The sequence below is a fragment of the Tinamus guttatus genome, unplaced genomic scaffold (assembly GCF_059628265.1).
Source record: "Tinamus guttatus ecotype Peru unplaced genomic scaffold, ASM5962826v1 Tinamus_guttatus_pri_ptg000399l, whole genome shotgun sequence".
NCBI lineage: Eukaryota > Metazoa > Chordata > Aves > Tinamiformes > Tinamidae > Tinamus > Tinamus guttatus.
The window spans coordinates 977,847-995,063 of record NW_028288933.1 but is presented as its reverse complement, the minus strand read 5'-3'; the positions used below and the strand labels follow the sequence as shown (position 1 = coordinate 995,063).

The 17,217-nt window shown below is 35.8% G+C and overlaps 1 protein-coding gene across 1 annotated transcript in view; it reads right to left on the bottom strand.

Moving 5' to 3' along the window:
* The window catches only part of PTPRQ (protein tyrosine phosphatase receptor type Q), a 125,620-nt gene that overhangs the window by 32,090 nt on the left and 76,313 nt on the right, over nucleotides 1–17,217 (bottom strand). Inside the window, exons 43-50 of the mRNA XM_088531203.1 lie at nucleotides 16,209–16,541; nucleotides 9,601–9,722; nucleotides 5,363–5,549; nucleotides 2,776–3,020; nucleotides 2,266–2,332; nucleotides 1,803–1,961; nucleotides 509–731; nucleotides 2–75 (exon numbers count right to left, since the gene is read on the bottom strand). Of these exons, the coding sequence (XP_088387329.1) occupies nucleotides 2–75; nucleotides 509–731; nucleotides 1,803–1,961; nucleotides 2,266–2,332; nucleotides 2,776–3,020; nucleotides 5,363–5,549; nucleotides 9,601–9,722; nucleotides 16,209–16,541 (1,410 nt within the window). The remainder of the gene's footprint in view (nucleotide 1; nucleotides 76–508; nucleotides 732–1,802; nucleotides 1,962–2,265; nucleotides 2,333–2,775; nucleotides 3,021–5,362; nucleotides 5,550–9,600; nucleotides 9,723–16,208; nucleotides 16,542–17,217) is intronic.

Below are 17,217 nucleotides of genomic sequence, written 5' to 3'. Positions count from 1 at the left end.
CCTAAGGTTTTAACAGGGTCAGAATAATCAGAATCTGTAAACTGCCCTTTAACATTGGTTGCTCTGAACTTAAATCTGTAAGATAAAAACAAGAAAAATAATGAAACAAAAGTTTATGTGTATTAGGTCATTTAGAACTAGACACTATTTTTCAATTTTAGCAGAATATAGAATTTTTGTCCACCTACAAAACTGACATTATGGCTGACACCAAGGACTTAGTGTCACTATGTTAAATGTATAATCAAACTCTATAAAATGTGTTACTTTTCTTGAATCTGGACTTGTTTCATTTAGAGAAAAAAGATTTTTTTGTTACTTGAATCACTTTAAAAATGTATGGTCTCCTTGATTTATATTTTGGCAAAAAAAAAAAAAAAAGAAATGCAAACATTACTTCAAACTCCATCTTTTCTTAATTGAATTACACTTCTTATCTGTTTGCATAAATACATATTTCACTTAGATCTTTATTTTGGGCAAACACAGGGACAAATAATGGACTCACAGGTACTGTTTTCTTGGTTTCAGTGGGCCATTGCATATTTTGTCTTGACTGCCTGGTATCATACACGTAGTATCAGCACCTATGACATATATCTCTTCTTTACCACTCAGAACTTCCTTTCCTTCTACACAGGGTGGGTTCGGAAAACCTTCATTTGTAAAATATGGTCTTGGTCTGTTGAAGTAGGCATCATACCACTTAGTAACATTTCCATCATGCTGAGCTATTGTCAAGAAAAGAAACAATCAGAAATAACTTACATCCTAAGCGGGCTGTAATTAAAGAAGTTGAATAGATAATTAATTTTTTGAAGGGCTTAGCAAGCATGAAGTGCCATTCACGCAACTAAGGCTATATTTGTATTTATATTGAAGCTCAAATTTCCTCATTATTCACACTACCTATATTTTGCTAGCTCAGAGGAAAATTCTGATATAGTCTCTCTCAAACACGAACTCTGTAGAGAATAACACTTGGGCAAGGTACTTGGCTGTGAAACTGAGTGTGGCTAGCAAAGACAGCAGAAAGAGTTTATCTAAAGACAGTAAAAATCACTTTATAAACCAAATGAGAAGGTTTTCAGAAGTGGTTGCAACCCAGCAGCTCTGATGCTCTATTAAGAAAGACAAGGGATTAAACAACCTGGAATTTGTATTTTTTTAGGTAAAGTAAGCCTGACTATATGATTGTGAAATTCCAAACAACATTGGTAGGTAATTACTCAAGGCAGTACTGTGACACTATTCTTATGAGGAAATGTTCATCAGACCTTAAAAGGGAATACACATTTCAACCCACAGTGTACAGAAGGGATTTATATAAATCCCTCTGCTCTATTATGAAATGGAAAGAACAACTGCACAACTGCATTCTTTTACAGACAACACTAGCAGCAACAGAAGAAAAACCCTGCAAAAAGTTTTATGAGATAAAAAATTACATTAATTATATTCCACAAATGCCAAACATACACACTTTTTCAAGGAAATAAGAAATAAAGAAAATATAATGATAGCAACAGGGCCAGAATATTAATGATGGCTTCAAACAACATGGATAATTTTGTTGGCAAGTGTTTCCAGAATCCAATACCCAGTCCACACACACTGTGCAAGCAGATACTTCTTTCTTAGCAGTGTCGCCATAGGCTAAAGCAATTTTTGTTTGCCATTTTCTGACATGAATTTTCTGACACCCAATACATTTTATAAAAAGAAAAAGATGAGCCAACTGAAAACAATAAAAATTTAAAAAACATTATAATTTTTAAAGAAAACATAGAAAATTCTTCTACCTCCAGCTTCCGCAACAAGAACTTGTATCTTCTTGATAGGACCATGATCATCACTATAATAACATATTGGCATTCTGATAGTAATCGTTGTAGCTGTGACAAGTAAGGCCCCATTGGTATCATAAACTGGTGCTGGTTTCTTACTAGGCCGTGGTGGTTCTGTTTTTAAAAAAGATATACCACAGTTTTGTCTTAATATTTTTTTTCATCATAAGCACTTAGTTCAGGCACATAGCTATATTATGCAAGACAAAACCTTATAGTATCATTCAAAGATGAATATCAGAGATATGCAACAAAAATGAGCACTGCTGTTCGAGGTTATTAGTTATATGCTCCCATACGTATGTTACGCAGCCTCCAAAGAAAGGAAAAAGGGAAACGGATATGTGCTTACAGGTAGAACAGCATTTTCTTCAGTATTTATAGAGATCTAAGCCAAAGAGCACTTTATGAGACATACCTTTGATGTCCATGGTTATTTTCAATTGAATTTTTGGCCCTGCACCAGCACCATTAATTGCATACACCTTAAAAAAAAAAAAAAACAAAAAAAAACAGAGCATTAGCTTTAGTAGCTTCAGATTAGCAAAATCTAGATATATTTGAAGGTACAGTGCATGCTGACACTCTCCTTTTATGTCATTGACACTTTTCTAAAGAACTGGACCCTTCATCTGAACCCAGCGTGCAATGCAAGCTCCAGAACCAAGACACAGATACAATTTTGCGCCTGTGATGATGTGATTTACCAGCACTTAAACTGGTCAGCCATCTTACACAGTAGCACTGGTGATGGCTCCTGTTCCCTCCAGCATCTTCATTGTTTCCTTCCTTCCTCAGACTTCTCACTCTTCACACCCTAGCTAACATTCTTGGCACGAAAATCTCGTATTTGGTCTAGGTCTGCATTCCCTGTTCAAATTAGTCTCTCACTGATATCAAATAAAAAATCAAAAGTATCAATTCTTACGCTGACATTATATGTATTTCCTCCTTTCAGCCCTTCTATCACAGCAGTGACCGACTGATCTGTTTTATCAATGACACTAAGATTGTGAATCTGGATGGCAGCGGGGTCATCTTCGTTGTAGACCATAGCTTGATATACTTGAATATTCCCATTTGGTTCTGATGGCGGCACAAATGTTACTTGGAATTTTGTTACTTCATCTGGAATCTTCTGAAATGTTATGTTGTTAGGAGGGTCTTCTGGCACTAAAACAAACATTTTAATGATTCACTTATGTAACAGATTGCTACTATTACATTGAAGTAAAACCTGAAAGATTAGAAAATATTATTTATATATATTATATTATACTATAATATTTTACATATATTTGGATATGAGTATTAAATCATGTTTTTTAATTTTTACTAAATCAGTGCTCCAAATATTTATTGCTTATGTAAACATTTGTAAAAGCAATAAAAAGCAAAATATACTTAGTGAAATACACATTATTATTGATGGTAGCATTTAATGCCACAAATATTAAAAATAATTATAAGAAATGTGTCTACCACCTTGTAATGACTCTCAGTAGTTTCTAGTCAGGAACATTTCTTCTGAGTATTTATCCAAAAAGTTCCAAGGCATCAGTTTGCCTTGAAAGACATCCTGAAATAAACAAATCCTTGCATGGGCTGCAAGCAAGAGGCAAGTTTCTGAACCTCTTCTGAAAACTCTCTGCCAGCGCAAGGCTCTCTTCCAACATATGACCAAGCCACCATGCTTCTAAGAATCTCTGTTTATCACAACTAATTCTTCAAGGAAAGATGACTTTCCATCAGTTGATGCTCAGACATAGGTCAAATGGGGGTGTTTCAGATCCTGTCTAGAAACTTATCAGAGCCGAGAAATAGACAATCACAAGATACAGTTTTCCCAAAGTCAGCCTTTTGCCAAACATTTATTCAAGTAGTTCAGCAAAAGTCCAGCAAAAGTCCAGCAAAAGTATATTCTCCCAAAGTCTTTGTCTGAAAGAAGAGACTGTCACTTTCTTTCCAAGCAGCTAAATATCTATTGCTTTACCTGAGCAACAAAATATCACCTCTAAACAGAGATATCAAATAACTGTAGGTAAATATATTCCCTCGGCCAAGGATTCAGATGCAGTTGTCATAATTTCCTTTTTTTTTCAGCAAAAAGGCAAACCTGAGGCAGCAAATGTTAACACTGGCTTCTCTGCAGTAAGCCAGTATAAATTAGTTCTAACCTCCTCAGATACTCACCTGTACACCAGATTGTACAAGCTAGATGAGATCACAGGAGAGGCAAAAATAACTGTTCTTTAAGATTACTGCATCTCCTAGTGTAACACACTTCCATATAAAAGGAAACACTAACAGAAAAGCTGCCGAAGTTGCTCACAAAACAGACCTAACTAACACCTAATTTAAATTTGTTTGTTTATTTGTGCGTTTTAGTAAAAGAATATATCAGCCTTTGGGTACATAAAGTGATCACGAAAACCTTAGAATTTAAAACATTAAAGGCACTTGACACATACATACATATATATATACATACCTTCATGGAGGTTTGATTTTCATACATAAAAGAAAGATATCTAATGGTACAATTACTGTTACACTATTGTGTAAACTACTGTATATACATATATAGTATATAGTATTGTATACTATTGAATATACATATTGTGTACTACTATACCAGTACAACTGCCGCTTAGTAAACTCTCAGCAAATAAGCCCAAACCAGAAAAGGTACTGGACAGAGCAAAACTAGAAACTATGTATGCAAAGTTTGGTTTATATTTTCCTAAACAAATGTTATCAGCTGTACGGTAATAAAATCTCCTGAGAGCAACCACTGTGACAAGAAAGGCCCCACTGATATCATATCAACTACACGTGGTTCTTAAACAGTTCCTTACATTCATTTTTCAAATTTACATCTCTGAATAACTTAAGAGCATGAACAAGTTATGTCATCTTAATCTTTGCTTCCTCCTCTAGTTTGTTTGTGGTCTCTGGAGAAACAGACTCTAACACAGATCTCTGCGGGTATTCACTATCAATCTCGTTCCAAGGAGAATGCAAAAATTATGTCCACAAATCACTACAGGTTTATAAACCCTATAAACACTAGAATTCACCCAATCTAATTCTATATGTTTAAAATTTTGGCATCAAGATTAAGGTTGTTGTAAAGAGTTCTCAACAATTTGTTAACGGAAACAGACACCTGAAAGGGGTGATCGTCTCTTCTTAAGACAGACATCTTAGGTATATATGCTAATAAAGGTAGGATCTCTCTTTTCATTGACTAGAGAAGGAATCTAGATGACTGTATACCACATATTTACATTTCAGATGGAACAAATCAGGATCTCTGCATTATTAAAAGCAAATATATCTTTTTTACCGCTATCACTTCTTTGCTGACAAATACCTTTTAAATATTAAAGAAGAAATTATTGTGAGAATGAATCTGCATTAAAAGTACACTGTATGTTAAAAACTATTATTTACTTGTCAGATGAAAGAAAGAATTAAAATTTGGTTCATGTTAAATACAGGAAAGCACAAACCTGCTTCAAAAGTGGAGACAATTACTGGAGAACTAGCCTTGCCTTCAATGGGTGCAGCATTAACATCTCCCGTAAAGACAGTGATGATTACAGAATATCTTGTAAATGCTTTTAAATCTGAAATTTCTAAGACTTTATTCTCATCGTTTGTCTTCAGAAACTGAGCTTTATAACTGTCGTTATCTACCTGTAAGATAAACAAATAAAAAAACCTTACAAGACAGCAAAGAGCCAAGAGCGGAATCTCATTATTTGAATTTACCTTTTCCAACTTTCCTGTACTTTTACATAAAAAGATACATACAAAATCTTTACCTAGCAACATCAGAAAGCTTCACAGAGGACTAAATTCCCATTCCACCCATTTACTGCTTCCTCAGTACTTCGTGTAATACAGGATTAAGGATATGACCTGTTTGCTGGGTGCTATCTTTCACCAAGCAAGGAAGAACTAGACGCTAGGCCAGTGGAACTGTAATAATCTGAAATGGCAATTAAAAAAGGCAGAGATACAAAAGATGAGCTGCAAATGGTCTGAAGCTCGAAATCGAAAAGAAAAATGAGAAGGAATTCCTGATGTTGGTGTCACTAGAGAGACAGACACAGCAATTCCTCCTTGGATATATAAGCAGAAGAACTGTTTCTAAGGTGGGGAGGGGTAATTATTTCACTAGAAAAGCTGGAAAAGAGAAATAATCAAGGTACAATCTAGAAAAGATGCAGTGGCAGAAAACATAGTAACAGCTTCAAAATGTAAAAAGGAATCTTCCTAAACTGAAGATAATCTGATGTCCATGATGTGTGCAAATGCAAACAGAAATGGTGGTCTTTGTGCCAAAATAGATTTGAAGCAAACACAAGCAGTATCTAGAAACTAAATATATAACTAAAACTATATCTATAGAACAGTTTTAAAAAAGGACCGATGTATTTAGGCCTGCTGAGGAATTTTCAGCACTGGGCATTTTCAAGAACAGGCTAGAGAATCATCTGTCAGGAAGACAGACATCCTTGTTTCTATTTTAGAGCAAGGATATGGACCAGATGACTTCTTGAGATCGCTATCATTCTTACATCTAACATAATCTGTAGTTCTGCATAAAAGTCTACAGAAGCGGCCTTTATACCCAATAAATCACTTCTGACATTAGCTTAAAAAAGGAGAAAAGGGGAAAACAGGAGCTTTTCTAGGGTACGATCAAGTATCGTTTTACAATACTGTTTTTACGTCTGTTCCCACTACTTCAGTTAATGATGTTTTCATTATTGTTTCTTTAGTGTGTAATTTGAAAAAGGATTAGGTAGCTGTACAGTAGTTTTCCCACTGGATGAAATCTGTGTAAAAGGCAGCTGCTAAAACATTAGAATAGTTCAAGCATACCTTTTATTTGACAGATATGCATCTATCCCCACTGAGAATTAACCTGAACTAAACTTTCTGATGGACTAAACAGACACTCATTTCCTGGGATGGTCCTCGAGAGCTGAAATACTTCTTGCTATCAGACTATCAAAAATATGGCTTATAAATATTCATGCAAAAGCTAAAATATAATAAGCAACACGTTTTAAAAATTATTAATATTCTTCATAAATTTTTATGGATCAGTTTCATCTCCCTTACTCATTTTCAGTATTATTTTATTCATGACTACTTCTAATTATAGTAGGAAAGGAGACAAATTAAAATATGATTTGGAGGAATAATAATGACCAAGTACTTTTTAGTTTTTCTGATCTACATAACTGTAAGAAACAGCCTAGCAATTTAAACAGAAACCTAGTACATTTAGTAAAGGATATTAATTACTGCCATTTAAGAAGAAAGATATGACAGAGCAGGAATCTGAAGTTATTCTGTTCTGTGAGCCTATTTTTATAAATTGTTAAAGAGATCCAGCTGAGGACTAAAATGAGTAAAGTAGTAAATAACAGAATATTTGTGGAATTCAGAGTTTTCTTACAAACCTTCCCACAGGGGCAAACTATACACTCAACTTCTCATTGTAAAAAGACTGCAGCAGTTCTATTGCCTTTAAGTAGGAAAAGATTTGCCTACTAAGAAGATTTCCACAGAAAGTTTTCTCTATAGAACTGATACCTGTACTTACTAAATATTAAAAATGCAACATCTAATTACAAAGAATCCCTACATGTAAAGCTAGACACTTGAAATAAAATTTGTTAAAAAAAACACAAAAGCAAATGTATAAAAGCAACATCAAAATCCTCCAAATAGAAAATTTAAAACCGGTTTTGAAATTAATTTTGAATGTTTACAGGTTCGTATAACAAATCGGTAATTCACCTTACTTTAGGAATTTTATTATATCTTATATTAATAAGATATTTGTAATTTTTTCATAGTGCAGAATCAGATGACATTCGATAATTTAGGAATTACCAGAGAGAGTAAGTATAAATTGCTTAAATAGAAATTGATGAAATATTGCATAGAAGGAAAACATGTCTTGAAAGCCTTGTTTGAAAGTTTTATTAAAACCATAAAAATCCACTTTCTTAATGCTCTAAATTGATGTTTAGTCAAAAGTGACAGGAAAATTTCACAAGTTAAATATTTTCTTTAGTTTTCATAAAGGAAGAATCCACCTTTTCTAGTTTCCAGTGACGTGGGACAAAGAACAATTCCTTTCCGGATAGCATTTCCCTCTTCCTTCTATAATACATATAGTATCACAGAATCACAGGATGGTTGAGGTTGGAAGGGACCTCTAGAGATCATGTTGTTCCTCATATGGAGGAGGAACTTCCTGTGTTTCAACCTGTACCCATTACCCCTTGTTCTGTCACAAGGAAAGTTTGGCCCTGTCCTCCCTACACTCTCCCCTCAGGTACTTAAACATATTGATCAGATCTCTTAGCCTTCTCTTCTCGAGACTAACCAGGCCCAGCTTGCTTAGTCTTTCCTCATAAGATAGATGCTCCAGCCCCTTAATCATCTTCGTGGCTCTACGCTGGACCCTCTCTAGAAGCTCCACGTCCCTCCTGTACTGGGGAGCCCAGAACTGCACCCAACACTCCAGGTGCGGCCTCACCAGAGCCGAGCAGAGGGGCAGGATCCCCTCCCTCCACCTGCTGGCAACGCTCCTCCTGATGCAGGCCAGGATCCCATTGGCCGTCTTGGCCATGAGGGAGAATAATAATCTCAGCATTATTATTTTAACATGGCTTATACTTTTTCTTATGACTTGTGTAGAAACATTGAAGATAAATACATAAAAGACTATTGTCTCCTCAGGATATAAAATTAAGGCCTTTAAATAATGTTAAGCATCCTTTAAATTGTTTCCCATTATAGACTGATTCAGGATTTTTGAAACTGTGAACAACACAGTTTTTCTGAGTAACTTTTTTCCTGGGTAAATCTGGAGAAGCACTTCCTGTTTTCATTGATAGCCTGATCTGTATAATTCCTGGATGAACAGGAAACCTACATCCTACTTAAAAATTCTCATATGCTAGACTTACGAAAGAGCTTCAGCTCTTGCTGCAGGGCAGGAAATGACTTGGGGTTTATCAAAAGTTCTTTTAAGCAGTGTTTTAAAAAGTAGTAAGGGAGATGAAAAGATGCAGCCACTAAAGCTAATCCCTAGTGTCAAGTTTTTTTCTTGCTTGCAGCCATCAAGGACCATGCTAGCTCGAGATATAGCTAATTTAATCCACAGAGCACCAGGTGGAAACAGGGAAATCTAGTTTGACCTTAAATTTTTGCCCTCTGATACACTCTGTAACTTTGTAAAGGTCTCTTCCTTTTGCCAGGTTCTCCATACTCATTTCTAAAGTTAAGACAAGGATAATTTCCATCCTTTGAAGGAAAAAAAATTGTAATTATTATTATTAATGCTAATCAGCATCCTATTACACAGCATGTTGTTGGAAGGAGGTACATCTAGCCCTGCAATTTTAGCTGTTTTCCTGAATAAATTCATAGCTATACTTTTTTTTTTTTTTTTTTTCTGAAAACCCTCTTAGTCCAGATTATTTAACTGCAAATAATTAGGTTATTTTCTGTTAAGAAATTTATCGAGTACATTTATTTCTTATGTGCAGAATCATCAGTTTAAATGAAAATGGACATTTTAGTCATATTATCTGTTTATGTCTGTCCTGCTATATATATATATCTATCTATATATATATATATATAAAATCAGTGGTTTTTATATCACCAAAAATCTGTACTACTATGAATTATATAACGGTTAGAGCTGCCTTACTGAGGTTACGTCTATGAGGTAGCATGTTGGTCCAGTAATGATGACAGGCTCACTCCAGCTGATATTAATACTGTGAGGAGATGTAGCTAATACAGTCACATTTTCTGGAGGACCATCTGGAGCTATGTAAAAAAAAATAGTATGTGAATCACAGCCAAAGCAATTCACAACAAATGACACAGTATTTTTAGCGCGCTGTAGAGATTATTTTCAACTTGAAAATAAAACTTTTTCATGCATTTATCATTATGCACTGTTTAAATAATTACAACATTTTTTATTTCTCATTTACAAAGCATACAATGGGATTTGGAAAAGCGCCTTTCATTACAACTACCATGTGTATAAAGTGGGCTAAAACATCACTGTAAATTGAATCAATAGGTCTTTTAATTACAAATTAGTTGCATGTATTTTACATGACACAAGTAAGATATATACACACCTTTTTACATAAATAGACACATGCAATATCTCCTAATATCTCCCATATCTCCCAATATGGGAGACAGTATATATTCAAGACATCATACAAAGAAAAACAAAAAATGAAAATACCAAAACACTATCAATGCTGGAAGGTGCTGGTACAAGTGCTCTTTTACAGAGAAATCACATTTTTTTCTAGGTTTTATTTCCACTTATACAATAATATACACATTCTTATCTCTATAAATGACAGCAGTCTAGTACATACTCCACCACATCATGTAGACTGCACAGCTCCTCTGTGTGCTCTAATTCAGATCAGATTCACAGGATCACAGAATCTTTGAATGGCTGAGGTTGGAAGGGACCTCTAGAGATCATCTAGTCCAATCCCCCTGCTCAAACAAAGTCACCTAGAACATTGCACAGAGTCACATCCAGGTGGGTTTCGAAGATATCAAAGAGATGACTCCACACCATAATCAATTCTATTTAACAGGAGGGAAATTGCAATGTATACAAGGTTATTTTGTTAAGTAGAAAATGGGTTACAAAAAGCAAAAAAAAATGACACTCAAAAAAGTATGCAACTACAGAAAATATGAATGAAAGATCAATGAAAAGGAGATTGCAACATTTTGCATCATGAAGGATGGGTGTGCACAGTTGCAGGATGAAATGAGATTTGGGGATTGAGAAGGGGCTGTGGAGAGTTTGGGATATAGGAGATGATAGACTGAGTTGCTGTGGTTATCACAGAATCACACAGAATCACAGAATGGTTAAGGTTGGAAGGGACCTCTAGAGAACATCTAGTCCAGCCCCCCTGCTCCAGCAGGGACACCTAGAGCACGTGGCATAGGACTGAGTCCAAGCAGGTCTGGAAGATCTCCAGAGAAGAAGACTCCACAACCTCTCAGGAGGTTGTTACCACAACAGGGCAGAGCCTGTGTGGCCTAGTGCTCTGTCACCCTCACAGTAAGTTCTTCCTGGTGTGGGTATTAAATTTCCTATGTTTCAACTTATACCCGTTACCCCTTGTCCTGTCACCCGCCACGACGGAGAAGAGTCTGGCCCCATCCTCCCTACAATCACCCCTCAGGTACTTGAACATGCTGATCAAATCTCAGGAACGTATGTGACTTTGCGGTGTGGACCAAATGCAACCCACTGGAAGCATTTCTCCCAAACTACCGAACAGCACCGAACAACTGACTGAACATTGTATCTGAATTTTCTACGAAAGTACCTGAGGGATTGTGAAAGAAAGGGACTGCCCAGAGAAGGTTGTTTGTTGAGTGTACAGCAAAATACAAATATGTTCCCCTAGAGAGGGAATTAGTGCAAATTAAATTTATTTTATAGATCTATAGATTTATAATCTATGCCACACTTCTTTTTCAGCCAGCGTTTTTTAGTGTAAAAAGATTCTTTCAGTTACTGAGGTATTGACGTTACTTGTATCTCCAACCAGAATTTCTGAAAACTGTAAAATGACATATAACTTTGGTTTTAAAGCCTTAGTTAGTTCACAAATCATAAAAATGTGACATTGGGCAGAATATTTTCCATTACTTTTTAAGAGCATTAATGGACACTTTTCATTTCTTAAAGTTTGTTCATAAACAAATACAAATTTATTCATTAGACAGTGATATCACGAAATAATTTAAAAGTCTAATCTCCAAATTAACCAACCAAAGTTATTTTATTACCAGATGCTATTTTTTGTCTGATATATTTTTAGATCTCCACGAGGAAATACTGAGTGTACCGCGTTGAAGATAATTATCTAAAAAAAATCTGAACAGTTATATCTGCTTTATTTTCATGACAAGAAGTTCAATAACAGACATTAACTGAATAATAAAAAAAGTTAGGAATAATTTCTGAAATAATCTTCATAATTAGAAACAAAACTGGAAAATGAAACGTGTCTCGAATGCCTCATGCTTTACAAAAACCATCTTTTTAAAAACTGTGTTTGCCTCGGTGAGTAGCTGCCACATTCTGATTTAGGTTTATTTGTGAAATGAGTCCAGTCAATATGAGGCCATGATATCACTATACCCCTTCTCTTATAAATCACAGCAATTTACTCAGTAGAAACGACCTAGTCTTATTCTCTCCTTCCCCCATAATCCAATCACTTCCTCTCATAAGCACTTTTCTCCTGGTTTTCACAATAATGCATTTTCTGTAACTAATAACCATCATTTCCTGATTATCATGCTTCTATCCTTGCACAGGAATGTGGGTCTTATGGAGGTCAGGGTCATCTTTGCCATCCATCTGTGTCCTGATGCTAGGGCAGCAGTTAAGTGTGTTAGCTGGAAGATAAGTCTGGAGAGTCCATCATTTAGCATAATCCTCAGAAATAAGACTGAATGGAAATTCATGCTTGCCAGTTTGGCTAGGAATTTTTAATTTTTTAATTTTCCCCAGGAAAAAAACAACAGTGTTAGGTTCAGTTGCTTCATTTTATAATCATATAGCTTGCTTTTAGCTATATTTAAACATACCACTTATTATCTCTTATATTAGGTCGTATTTACTCTTCAATATTTAGCTCTGAGAGAAAAAATGGAACAAAGAAAACCATGTTCTCTAAAGCAAAATCTCCCAGAAGAAAGGGCATACAAGATTTGCAGCATTCTTTTTCCCATCCAGAAGCATTTCTCTAGGTATACCAAGCAACTGGCTATCAGCAGGTATTACTAAAGAAGGTGCTGAAAAGAGAAGCAGAACTATCTGCCCCCTGCATCTCTGTCCTAGCCTTTATGGGACATTCCAACACCTGGGTTTTTCCTTTGTATCTCAGTATACCCTGGCACTTGGGGACTTGGCAGTTTACCAAAAAACATTGCATTGTGTAACTGTAAAAGATTCAAAATGAGGTCAGTGATCTCACTGCCATTCATTTTCCACCTAACGTTGACCCTTCACAGTGTTTTTTCTCTTAGAAAGCACAAGTTGGGCCAATCTTAATCTCCTTATCATGCAAAAGTGAAACATAAGGTAATCACAGGTGTGAGAGAACAAGATTTCCACAGGTATGGAAAACATTTCCTTTACTATTGAAAATACTTCATCTTGGCTTTTGTATAATCCATCAGCCAAGCAACAACAGTGCCATCAAACTATTTTATGGGACAGTAGCACAACTCCTGTGAGAATAATCTGCAAAACAGAAGCTGACTGTTTTATTTGGATATGAAAAGCAGGTTGTACTGAGTAACCTATAATCTATCTCACTGAGCAACCATGTAACCTCTTTCAGTACAGTACACAACCATTATTTTTGTTTGAAACATGCTTAAAGAGTTAAAGAGTCTTAAAAAGAATTCCTATAGCCTTAAAGGCAAGATGAGTAAAATTTAACTTTGTGGTGAAGAACTGAAATGATGGTAACATTACCTAACATCCTCAGGTTAGTAACTGAATATTCAGAATTTATTAGATACTGCTGCTTTACAGCAAACACTTAAATACTCAGCACTTGTAAATGTAATGGGTATTTAGGGTTGTTTTATGTTTCATTTTTTATTTGTTTTGTTAAAGTTCCATCTCTGGATATTCTAACAACAAAGTATAACCATTTATAGTTGAAATGTTTATCTACCTGAGCATAATAACTGCAGTACTTCCTTTAGGTTTGAGCAAAATAAAAAAATCTGACAATATAATTATTTCTGAAGAAAATGATTTTAGTATAACTTCACAGCCAAGGTAAATTTATTTTTGGCAGAAGCAGAGACTTACAGAGTGGGTTCTTGAAAATCAGAAACAGTGACTCCTGCCCTCAAATTTGCAAACACAACTCCCATTGATTTTATGGGCTAAGTACTCAGGCTGTTTTACATAGCAGCTAAACACCCTTAAGCCCCAACAGACCATGTATATTGGCTGTGCACCAGCTGTCTAATCCGGAGGATGCTTGGCCCAGTCTACTAGGGCAAGAAGAGGGGCACCCACACCTGCTCAGTGCATGCAGTCTGCAGAGCTGCCTGCAGCGCCAGGTCAATTCTTGGGCATCCTCAGCCTCTTATCCCTGCTACAGGCAGTAGTAACCTTTGCTAAAGACAGAGGGGAACTAAGAATTTTTAGTCTATTTAATGATCTTTTTCAAGACTAGTCTGTGGGACATACAAGGTCCTGACTTTGCAGGATCAAGCGTTGCTCGGAGAGGCTCTTACACTGCTGACCCATGGCTTAGCTGCCAGCTGCCTAACCAGCTGTGACATGTCATGTTGCTGTTTTTCCCTCCTCAGCTGATTGCCATTAGCTCAGGAAAGACACCTGCACCCTGCTATGGTATCTGGAACATCGCCCATGCTTTCTCAACTCCATGTCAGCGTGTTTCATACGCAACTCATCTCTCAGCGCGTCACTGTTCGGAGGAAATTGGCCCTCTGCCCCTGCACTGTCCTCCTCCCACAACACAAGTGTGGACCCACAGCCTCACACTTTGGGGCTGAAAGAACTAGTGACACAGTTTAATCTTCTACCTCTCTATTTTTGTTTTGAATTAGCTAATAGAGCAAACAGGATCTATTGCTGAGAATGGCAATATATGGGCATAGAAATCATTTGTCCAGTCCAATACAATGTTCCTGCTTTTATATTCCGTCTCCTCAGTAGAACTGATAGGAAACCAGCTCTCTTTTAAATCAGATCAACACTGTCCAGAAAGAAAATTTTAAAAATGATCCTATTTTTATGGGATTTTATGTGTCTTAATTTAAAACTTTCACATTCCTATACACAACAACAATTTCAGGAAAACAAACAAACAAGAAAACTAACACGCAAAAAAACTTCACTTCTCAGCAGCTTTGTCCTATCCATCTAGCAGTAAGAAATTGCCCCAGAGCTGCTGGCTTCACAGGTTGCATTTTTTTAAGTTATTTTTGGTCCATCAGGGTTATACATTTCTTTTTTTTTCTAATTTTGTTTTTTTACTTTCAATTAAAATATTGTATTAACCTATGGGCAGCTTATTCTATAAAAACACTGTACAGTGAAAGTAAGCACACATGAGGATGATTCCGCAGCTTATTGCAGTCCTTTTCAGTCCCAAGCACTGCTTCGGTGTTTTACATGGAACCTAGCTATTGCTGGACATTACCATAGTGTTCCAATCTCTTTAACTCTGGGGTCTATAATCTCTGAATTGCAGTTTCTCATCTGTAAATGGAGATAGCAGCATGTCCTTATCTATTGGAAAAAGTGTAAGGTATTTAAGAGTAGATGGATGTGTTACTGTACGCAGACTGAACTAGACTACTACAATAAAAATTGTATAAAAACCTCCTGAATTCACATTGTATTATTATAAAAAACTAAGTATATACTGAATAATCCTTGGTACACAATTGGCTAAATCTCTGTTTCAGACAGGCCATTCTTGGTGGTTCTCAGCTGTTCCACACAGGCCGAATGGCAGATTTCAGCTGTGCTTTGAGCTAGAGGCAAGAAAGGTTGCATGTCCCAGTGCCAACTGCCTTTGCAGATTGTTTCCTGTCTCCTTCCCTCAAATACCTAGTGGTGACTTACGACTAACCCTCCTTTTACTTGAAAACTGAAAGCCTCAACTCAGGAAGGATGGTTCTAGGATTTCTAGGTGTTATATGGCTACTCTGATTTATAATATCTTTAGGTGGATATAGTATGGAAAAGAAATCTTAATTCCTCCGCTGGAAACTATTGTTCGCATTATCTGGAAATTATCCAGCTATTGTCTGGAAAGCGTCATGGCACAAATGAGCACATTTTAAAGAATAATTTAAAAGTCTGCTTTACACTGATACACCTAGCATATAAAGATGAACTGGAAATTGAATAAAAACCCTGAGTATCAAAATTCACACTTATCAATTCTAGATGTGGACCAGTGCTGGGAAAAAAAATTGCCATTGTGTAAGCAGTAAATACAGGATAGCAACAAAACAGCACTAAAATCTGAAGTAGTATGAAATATGCATGTCTCCCATAGAATTACATCTTACACCTGAAGAGCTACAGCAAAATCTTATTAATTTAACTGCTGTGAAATTAACCATTTATTAAATTTACCACTATTGTCTAAAAAGATACTACTTCTATCTGTCATTCTTACTTATTTAGTGACCCATTACATTGTTATAGCAATATGACATATGAAAACCATCCTTACTTACAGCCAGGAAGTGTTTGTGTAGAAATCCAAGGCGAAGAATTGCCATAACCAACATTTGTACTGGCAGCCACAGCAAATCTGTACCATCTGTACTTTTTTAGTCCATGAACTGTCCCTTCTATCTGGCCATCCAAAACATTTTCATACAAATAGTGATGCATCTCATATTCAATACATTCCTCCACTTCCCAGTCACTGCAACGTACAGACTGTAGCTGTGTGGTAATCTTGTAGTTTTGAAAGTAGCCGAGGATAGATTTTGGAGTTCTCCAATTCAAGGTCACACTTGTTGACTGCACATTGGAAAAACCAATGTCCTGGGGAGCACTGGGAACTACAAATCAAAACATTTTTAAAATGTAAAGTAAGATATCTTCATTTGAATGAAAACCAGCTATAACTATAACTCATATATCCAGTATTTCAAAATTATTTTATATAAGCACATTTAAAAACAGGATTCATTTTCATATGGTCAATAAGGAATAATTCCATTGGTGTCAATCACATTATATAGCTATAATTGGCATATATTTATTATAGATTTCAACATAATGAAGGAAAGTTTTAGGTGTGGCATGCAGGGGCAACTTTGAGAGGTGTGACATTGCTGCTGCTACACTTGTGGCTATGTCTCAACTGAAGCAGAGTTATTTTTGGTCTATCCATTGCATCTTTTACTGCTGTTGCTAACTGGGATTCCTCCCCTCTCACTTACTTAGAAATACTCATTTGTCTCCCTCTCTCTATCAGTAATATATTAAATACTCAACACATCAAGATCTCGTAAGTGTTCTGATTCACCTTCTGAATAGTAAATTTAAATAAATATAATATGCTTGTGTCTTCTTATATAATGTAGCTAAGTATTTTGCAAACAGTTAAGTAAATAAGAAATTAAAGGAAAGAAAGCAAGAAGAGCTATATAATATGGTAGTACAATACATACAATACAATATTACAGAAAAGTAATATTCCATAAACTTTGTTCCTATACATTTATATGCAAA